Source organism: Sinocyclocheilus grahami, unplaced genomic scaffold (genome assembly GCF_001515645.1).
Source record: "Sinocyclocheilus grahami isolate Dianchi unplaced genomic scaffold, SAMN03320097.WGS_v1.1 scaffold311.1, whole genome shotgun sequence".
NCBI classification, from domain to species: domain Eukaryota; kingdom Metazoa; phylum Chordata; class Actinopteri; order Cypriniformes; family Cyprinidae; genus Sinocyclocheilus; species Sinocyclocheilus grahami.
Genome location: NW_015505490.1, coordinates 1067537 through 1077833, shown reverse-complemented (window position 1 = coordinate 1077833; position 10297 = coordinate 1067537). Strand labels below are relative to the sequence as shown.

The window sequence follows — 10297 nt, the reverse complement described above, 5'->3', positions numbered from 1 at the left end:
TTTCTGTACTGAGTTAAGCTTTAACCCTTTCCTATACCAACTGTATGTGTGTGTGTGTGTGTGTGTGTGTGTGTGTATGTTAGACCAGTTTATGTGTGTATGTAGGATGTTAGACCAGTTTATGTGTTTATGTAGTATGTTAGACTAGTTTAAGTGTTTATGTAGTTAATAAAACTTTACTTGTATCACACTTGACGTGTTAATTGTTTGCTCATAACCGGAGTCACTAATCATGCAGATTTACGCTACAAGCTTTGTAGAATTGTACAGTAAGAAAGTTATTTCCCTTAACCAGGAAATTAACGTTCTTAGAATTGACAAGACAGTTGACCCTGAGAGGTCAGCTAAATATCTACAGCGGATCTAAAATATGAATAGTTAATTATAACTAGTTATGGTTAGTTATTCATATTTCCTGTCATGAGCTGATTCGCTACATACCTATGGAATTAAGATTGGATGAACCAGCAGTTGGTTTCAAGTGATTGAGGTAAATATTTCACTTCATCCAGCTCTCTTTTTGTTCTCTGTGTTCGGAAGTTCGCCTTTACTCTCTGACGGAGTGAGAAACTGCTCCAAACAATTCAGCCTGCATCATGGCGACAATTAATCAATATAAATTCTCTGTTAATCCACGTTATTTAATTCTTCCCTTAGTAATTTACTTAGTCTGTTCGCATGTGTCTTCATGTTTGCCGGCGGCAGAACAAATGCTCATAGGAAAGTTTGACTTCAGAACAGTGGGATTACTGAGCATGTTGTGTCAATAATCATTTATGTATTTATTAATTAGAGCTGAACATTGTAGTCACGGCTTAACACTGGTCATTTGGTTGTCGTGTTCATCTGCTGTGATTAGGGGTCACTTTTCATTTCACTTTTCAGCATGTCACCGACCACACCGGTCATTACAGTAATGATATGAATGATTACTTGGTAATATGATCTGGGCTTTGGTATGTTGCGCTGATGATAAAAGAGAGCCAATTCCAGCACTCACCTCTTTCTCACCACAGATATTACTGATGATGGAGTTGGATGCCGGGCTGGCAGAGGGGCCCAGGACCGCCACAACCCCCTTGGACATGATCTGGCACACTGTCAATAGTTAAGGGAAAGACCAACTGTCATTTATTACAGACAGAGAGCAGAAGGAAAGCAAGCTGTAACCCTGCCAAGAGTGCTGCTTGTCTTATTTTCACTCAAGGATCAGTGCTGGGTAGATTACTTACTAAATGTAATCCGTAACTGATTCCAAATTACATTACAATTACATATAATTATAACTCGTTTAATCGCATTGATCAACCTTGTACCATATTGATATAAAAATACAAATAGAAAGAAATATATTCCATTCGTTGTTATTAACGACATGAAGTGCATTAAACATTAGGTCAAGGTTTCCCAAACTGGGGTTCATAAACAAATTGCAGGGGGTTTGCAAGTTTAATGAAACGCTAATAATTAATTAAATCATAAAAATGTCAAATTAAAATTCATTATTTTAAGCTAACAACAATCAAAATTAAAGACTTACTAAAAAAGATTAAATATTTAGTTTGTTTACCTGCATGCCATGTGACCATTAACCAATGTCAAAGAACTTTGAACAAGCAAATGTGTTACTTAATTATTCATTTATTATCTTAAAATCTCAGGAATTTCTTCAGGAAAATATATTAGCTGAAAGAGACTCAGCTGACAAAAAAGTTTGGGAATTCCTGCACTACATGTAAATAAGAAATAATGCGAATTTGTTTAATGTGTAATGTTTAGGAAAATTTAAAAGATGGAAAAAGAAGAATTAGAGAGAATCAATAAATTGTGATTAATAATTGTGTGAATAATATGCAATCATGTAATCAATAAAAAGTAACTGTAGTCTGATTACAAGTATTTAAAAATGTAATATAATCTAATTTCAAGTACTTAATTTTTGGAATCTGATTACGTAATCCATTTTACATGTAATCAGTTACTGTCAAGGATACTGTATCTGCCATGGAAGTCTATAATACCCAGACAAAGCAAAAAGCATTAACAATTAGTAGTTAGTAGTAGTAATAATAATAATAATAATAATAATAAAAATAAAAATAAGTATTATTATTATTATTATTATAACAACAACAACAGAATAATTATTATAACAGCAACAGAATAAAAATAAATCATTAATTAATAACTAACATGAACAATTATTAATAATAAAATAATCACCATCGAAATGTAAGCAATTGTTATTATTATTTTTATCATTATTATTAAAAATAACTAATAAAAGAAATAATCACAATAAATAATAATCATAATAATCATCACCATAATATTGACAATTTTAGTAGTAAGTTAATAAATTGGCGACTCATCTACTATAATACAATGCTGTATTTAAAATATTTACATGTTGCTTGCAAACAGATGTATTCCATTAGAACAAATGCCTACTTTGTAACTTTCAATAGAGAAATATGACTTTTGGGTCCAGATGGTGCAGTTACTGAATCTACCATCAGAGGCTAATGGTCCATGCTTACCAGCCAAAACCTGATCTCTTGGTGTCCACTCAATCTGTTCTAAAATTACTAGCAAAACCCAAATAATTCCATTTTATTCAAGAACAGGTTTTAAAGAGCTCACTATAATCACAATCTAGCCTATCAGAAGCTTAGCGCTGTTATTAATCTGCTCTTTTTCAGTCTCTCACACAAAATGACATTTTATTATTAACTGACCTTTGAGTGAAGTGTGTCCTGAAATTATATTTGTGATTAGGAGCAGGAGGAGTGAGAGGTAGATTTGTTTCTCCCTCTCTAGCACACAAGCGGGGCATCGGTCTGAAGTGTCATTTCTAATCATTTCTAATCTGGGGGGCAGTCGAGGCCTAATGGTTAGAGAGTCGGAGGTCGCGGGTTCGAGTCTCAATATTTTGTATAATGGGTATGACATATGTATTACAACGAGAAGGTGATTTATGAGAACATTTTGAGTGTCCCTGTAATTTAAAAGGCTTATAAATAATTCAGAATGAGTTTTTTTGAAAATCTAAAAATGCACAAAGTTTCCTGTAAGGGGTAGGTTTAGGGGTAGGGTTGGTGTAGGGCAATAGAAAATACGGTTTGAACAGTATAAAAACCATTACGCCTATGGAGAGTCCTCATAAACCATAAAAACCAACATGTGTGTGTGTGTGTGTTTGTTCACTACTGTGTGTGTGCACTTTTCGCATTGCTTAATAGCTAATTACCCTCCTCCATCCCCAACTCCTCCTCTGTCAGGCAGGATTCAGCCTTCTGATTCTCCTTTGAATAAGACTAATTCTAAAATGTGTACATAACATTATTAAACTTTAACGATATCTGCAATACATTTATGTTGGTTCTGTTCTGTTTACCCTGGGGGTTATCGCTGTTCTCCCTGCTCTCATACATGCTAGGCTGCATGGATGCGCAGGGAGTTCTTGCCCAGAACAGAACCATACCGCCAATCCAAACTGTATGCTAATTGTCAATCATCTTTGACGATAGTAGTCCTGACAGAAATGATGTGATTACAAAGCACCAATAGATGCAGAGTTTTTTTATTATTATAAATTTTTTTTAACTCATAATCTCATAGTGAAAAATGCAAATGCAGACACCTGTGGAAGCCTCTGTTACTTATGTTCCTATAATACATTGCAAGCACAACTCTGCGCTGCCCTGAAGGGTGATGAGCTGCATTTTTAGGATCACTATACACACTGCTACAGTGAATACACAAGCGTTCATTTCTCAAGTCAACTGCTCTCAGTTGGAAATCAAGTGTAGCCTCATGGATTCATGTCAGCCTTGCTGTGCATAGTTATTCTTCTAAACAGGGCTTTCAACTTGTTAAAGTAATTAATCACAATTAATCTCATGATTTATTGGCATCAACATTATTACTACAGTTAATGACTCTTGATATACACTCTTAGAAATAAAGCTTCCAAAAGGTTTTTTTTTTGCAGTAATGCAAGAAAATAACCATTTTGGGTGTTCAAAGAACCTTTTACTGAACAGTTCTTAAAAGAATCATTTTCTCTTAGTATGAAGAGCATTTTAATAATAATTTAAAACATTTTTCTACTATAAAGAACATTTTGTGCATTAGAAAGGTTGTTAACGGTTCTCCATGAAACTACAAATGGCAATAAAGAATCTTCATTTTTCAGAGTGTAGTGTATATTTTCTTCTCAACATGTATTGCTTCCAGTCTATCACTCAGTTTCAGTGACAATTACATTCCACCAACTCCAACTAACTTTTGTTAAAAGTCCAATTTGGATTTGATTTATACAGAGGGTGGTGTCAAATGTATGAGGCTTTATTACAAATTACTATTTATCATCAGCATAATTTTTAGTGATAAGTTGAATTGAAAATAATCTTCAGCAGCAAAAACTCCACAAGTCTGTGTAAAATCTGATTGTGTTGAACAGAATGAACAGAATTAAGCATTATGTAAATTTATACATACATGTTTTAACAATGTAGAATTTCACAACTATAAATGTTAAATATATCTCAAAAGTTCCATCTTTATCTCAGCCTGTTTTATAACACAGTAATCCAAGAACTGTTCATCTGTGCTGTTGTCTTGCGCGCACGGATCACAAGGCATGTAGTTATTAACCCTAGCATGTACTATGAGTCACGAGGGTCAGGTGATTCAAAGTTATGACTGACTGGAGTCAAATCTTTTGACATGACCCTCCTGTAAGGCTGATCCAGAGAAGGACAATGAATCCATGTGGATTGAGTGAGCACAATGTATCGTGGCTGGTTTCAGAACATCTCTGTTCACTTCAGATCACAATCATTAGTATGCAGACCACATGCAAACACACACAATGTGGGATGTGGTAAGATGCAGGCTTCAGCGATTTCAGACGGGTGTATGGTAGGGCAGGTAGAGGTGGTGTGACATTTCTCCCTTCCTAATAGTGTCACTACGCGCGTTTCCATTACCCTTCAAATTGCGCAAATTGAAATTGCGAATTGAAAATACGCCTAATGGAAACGCGTCAATTTTGCAAAAAACGGCCATTTGTCGCAAAAAAATTTTTTCCGCTTGCATGAGGTGGTTTTTCAGGCAATGCGAAAAAGGATTAATTCGCAAAACTGCAATGGAAACGGCTTTTTCGCATTTACAGGTCACATGGCGTATGTAAAAAGTCATATGATCATTCTTCAATGTACTATAACCTCTAAGAAGTACTTCATAAGTGGCCGTGCTCCAGTATAAGGGGCTTTCCCTACTATTAATACTTAGACAATTTACATTGCACACGTCTGCGGTGCAGTGTGGCTCTGATACGGTCACTGAAGCTGATTACGGCCACTCAATGCTTGTGTTTATGTTTTTATACAGTCTATGGTTTATTCCAGCTGCGCCACGCAAGTTTCTGAAGCGGCTCTCTTTGCTGCTTCTGTAAAGATACACGCATAAGCCTCCTTTGAATAAATATAGCCAAAATCCGTCAAAATCCCACCAAAATCCGTTGCAATGACTTATCAAACTTAAGGCAAAAGGTTAAGTTTTAGCCGCATAACATTGGTTAATGGAAACGCCGTCATTTCGCAATACTTTTTTATCGACATTCAGAAAATATCGCCAAAGTTTTGCGCAAATCTGTAATGGAAACGCGCCTACAGATCCATTTCTAATTCAATTCCTGCATACTGCAAAGCTATTGCAATACTGAATTAGACTGAACAGGGTTGTGCGACTAACCGTGGAGTGAAAGAAAGCAGTTTATATCTATCAGGAGGGTTATTTTAATGGCGCTGCCTCATAAGCCCAGAGAAACCAGGAGAGGCTTTTCATCCTTAACCGCCATGTGTCTCAACAGCCTTGATTGTTTAAATTACAGCTCGTCTTCTCCTGATTTTAGTGCCGCCTACTTTCATTGACAACAATGAACCTCAGTCATGTTTAATATCCCTCTTTGAGTGAGCAATTCTATTTTGTTCTCCCCAACGCTATTTGATTCAGGATTTGTAAGGGAAGCATTATTAAATCTAGGGCCTCAGAGTAAGAAAGGCACACAAAGATTGACTGGCAGCTGTTAAAGTAAAAGTCGCACTATTCGTTTGAAACCCACTGACTGCCGGTTTCAATTTTAAGGCAGAGTGAAGTTCAAAAGTCTGAGTCCACACTGAAAATCTGAGATTCAAACCTAGAAATAAACAGAATTTATGATACTGCAATTGCAAAATGTAAAACAATGTTATGATGTGAAGTTATGATGTGAAATTCATGCTAACGTTTCCCCTTTAAATTATGCTCATAATTAAAATAAATAAATAAATTATTTTGCTAAATCAAGAACCAAAGTGTTATGTTATGATGTTAACAAACTAAATAAATTAATAAATAAATAATGATTTTGTCAAATTTAAAACATGTTACAACATACAAATACAAACATAACAAATGTTACAACATAAAATTAATAAAGAATATTTCAGATGCTGCACTATTTCTAGGTCACTAATCAAACAAATAAATTTTAAAACAAAATGTTACAACATAAAATTAATAAAGAATATTTCAGATTCTGCACTATTTCTTGGCCTATCAAATAAGTAAATTTGTAAAATAAACAAGTTAATAAATAAATCTCTAAAATTCAGATTGATATAGATCCAAATGAACATCGATTCTTACTGGAGTTTGTGTTAATAAAAAAAATGTCTGTAATGTAATTTGTATTGTATGGCATATCAGCTGACCTTTAAGAGTGACTTTGCTGCAACCAACGAAACAAATATTGTTCCAATAAATCCCTGCATACCTTCTGACTATAAAGACATCAGAATAGCCGAATAGACAGCACACTTTATTCTGTGATGAGTGAAAACCTGTTAATTTAATTGGAATCACATAATGGTCCCTTTCTTTATCACAGAATATTTCACCTGCTACCAGCCAAGAACATATGGAGAGATGAAACTGACAGACACTCTAATTATGCATGTATATAAAGTCTATTTATATGTGTGTCACTAAACTTCATTGCAAAACTTGGAAAATATTGAAAACAAGAAAAATTATATTGTTATATAATTATAACATTTTAAAAAATTTAAATAAAAAAATGATAAGATGTACAAAAAAAAAAGAAAGAAAAGAAAAGAAAAATACAGCAGGGATGTGCTCACACTTAAACACACAACAAAGTTTTGCTGTTTAAATAAGTACTTGTGCATGTAAGTGCATGTTTTACAGAAGGAATGCCCTTGGGAGGACACAATTATCTCATAATTTGCCTCTACCTGTGAATCATTATAATGCCTACAACCGCTGAATAAAACCTCGACGGTTAAGGTACCATTATTCAGGTTGTGAAGCTAAAGGACAGCTGTAAAAATTAAAACTAAAGAGCTCTGCAAAAAATTTCAAACTAAACTAAAACAAATATATGGAGTAGGAAGAGGAAGCATCATAGTTCCTAGCATACTTACAGTATATTTTGCACCTTAATCTAATTGGTAATCTAGATAGTTCTCCCAAAAATAAAATTGTCATCATCTTCTCACCCTCATGCTGTTTCAAATCTGTTTGACTTTCTTTTATTAATGAAGCACAAAAGAAGATATTCTGAATAAGGTTGGGGTCCAAACAACTTTGGATTCCATTGACTCCTATTGTACGGACAAAAAGCAATTTTCTTTTTCAAAATGAAGAAGAATTTTCAGAGAATTAATAATGACACCATTTCCATTTTTGGGGGAATTATCCCTTTCTTAAACCTAAGTAAACGTGTGGCCAAGTACCTGGGTACTTGGAATTCTAGTACTATGGAATTCTATGGAATTCTAGTATTAATAATAATACTATGGAATTCTAGTATTCCATACTAGAATTTGTGCTCTGCATTTAACCCATCCAAGTACACACACACAGCAGTGAGTAGTGAAAGTCGTGGTTTTGAGGGTGCAAGAGAGCGCTGGTCATTCACTCCTCCCACCTACAATCCCTGCCGGTACCAAGACTCAAACCCGCAGCCTTCGGGTTACAAGTCCGACTCTCTAACCAGTAGGCCACAACTGCCTAAACATAATGCTTCTTTCCTACTGTAAACATAATCCTAGTTTATCTGGTTCCATGTTTTCCACCATTCATACTTTATCCTGGGTAATTAATTAATTACAGGTCACTAGGCGGTGATATTTCAAACTGTACACTTGTAAAACCTGGGTTGATATTCTTATTAGCATATTTAGAGATTAAACGCATTGATTGGACAAACACATCATGCAACTTGTTTTATAACTGCTTGTTCATCTGTACAAATGTGAGGGTGATTAATTTTAAATTGATTTGTCAAAAGTACTATTTAATATATTATTAAATTGTACTAGAAATATTAAATTAATAAATAAATTTAAATAAATAAATTTAATATATGCATAAAAAGTATTAAAATATAATAAAATTATTAAAATACGACACATTTCTTAATGTTTAAAATCATAATTAATTAATTAATAGCACTAATTGGACAAATACAGCATGCAAATTGTTTTATAACTACTTGTCCATCTGTGGAAATGTGAGGGTGCATTATTGCATCAAAACTGCTATATAGTGCTTAATTGAATATATAATTGAATGTAAAATAAATATTTTGCATATAAAAATATTATTAAAACAAACATTTATAAAAAAGTTACTACATAAAATATAAAAAAACATTATACATTTCTTTAGGTATACTGTATAAAAATTATACTGTATGTAAAATTTACATACTCCTCAGAAACGATAAAATATTAAAATATAAAAATATATATATAAATACTCACTAGTTTCCCCTGTCTCGTATTCACTGTCTCGGAGCAGCTCAAAAATGTCCACCTCCAGTTTGCCTGTGGTGGAGCGGTTGCTGGAACGGTTGATGCTGTCTTTCGCCAGAGTGATGGCCAATCGCTCCCCGCGGCTACACTCCATCGGGTCATCAAGAATGGCAGCTGAGACACAGTTCAAGGAGAAAGAGAGAGACCCAGAAAGTGAGATGAGATATTTTGACGAACACAACTGTGACAAAAGAGATTAAGAAGTCCTCAAGATACTACAGAAATCACAATGAAGAATCACGGAAATGTAGGCACAAGTGTTTCTGGGTCACCTTTGTGTGCATATTGAAGTGCATTTGATTACAGTAGACAAGATTAATGCTGTTCTTTGACAGTTTTCTTACTAGACTGACACAAGTGCTCCATGTAGCTGTTTTGCTATGAATGACTCAGTCACAATGTTGCGCAGTAAATAAACAATAACCTTGCACTATTATAGTCATTGGCTCCTTAGTGCTATTAGTGTACATACTGCCCCAGGTAGTCAGCGCAATCAGGCCAATTGCGGCTGAATCTTGGTTCACTCTGCTGTATTCGGGCAGCGGTTCACCGAAAGTGATGTTATGGATGTTATGGGGTAGTAGGTGAGGATGCCATGACAAGAAATGGTGTAAGGGCCAAACCCTTAATCTTTGTAAAGGTGACATATTTAGTTGACATGCATAAGTACATGTAGACTTAACAAGGACACTGTAAAATATGTATTTTATTTCAGTTGGAAGTAGATGCCATCTTAAGGATTTTAAGGTAACAATGTAATTTTGTGGAAAACGAATTATTCAAAGCTCTGGTTTTATATCAAAACTAGAAGGAGTCTTTAATACACATATTTTAGAAGTTGTAATTCTGTAAGAGTAAGTATAAGTATGTACAGTGGGGCAAAAATGTATTTAGTCAGCCACCAATTGTGCAAGTTCTCCCACTTAAAAAGATGAGAGAGGCCTGTAATGTTCATCATAGGTATACCTCAACTATGAGAGACAAAATGAGAAAAAAAATCCAGAAAATCACATTGTAGGATTTTTAAAGAATTAATTGGTAAATTCCTCGGTAAAATAAGTATTTGGTCACCTACAAACAAGCAAGATTTCTGGCTCTCACAGACCTGTAACTGCTTCTTTAAGAGGCTCCTCTGTCCTCCACTCGTTACCTGTATTAATGGCATCTGTTTGAACTCATTATCAGTATAAAAGACACCTGTCCACAACCTCAAACAGTCACACTCCAAATGTGGCCCAAGGCCGGCAGTTTTGGCAGCCGGCCTGGGGCCAGTGTATTTGGGCCGATTCTGGGGCGTCATTCATCACATGTTCATGCCGACTCTGGCAACCGCAGCCGGGCCAAGTTATTTCAATCCGGCCTGTCGGATCTGGGCCATTATCGGGCCAAACCGTTTTGGCTACCTGGGG

General features: G+C 34.9%; 1 protein-coding gene across 1 annotated transcript in view; it reads right to left on the bottom strand.

Moving 5' to 3' along the window:
* grik4 (glutamate receptor, ionotropic, kainate 4) overlaps positions 1-10297 on the bottom strand; it is a 400465-nt gene that overhangs the window by 142070 nt on the left and 248098 nt on the right. Inside the window, exons 4-5 of the mRNA XM_016293946.1 lie at positions 8838-9002; positions 1012-1098 (exon numbers count right to left, since the gene is read on the bottom strand). Of these exons, the coding sequence (XP_016149432.1) occupies positions 1012-1098; positions 8838-9002 (252 nt within the window). The remainder of the gene's footprint in view (positions 1-1011; positions 1099-8837; positions 9003-10297) is intronic.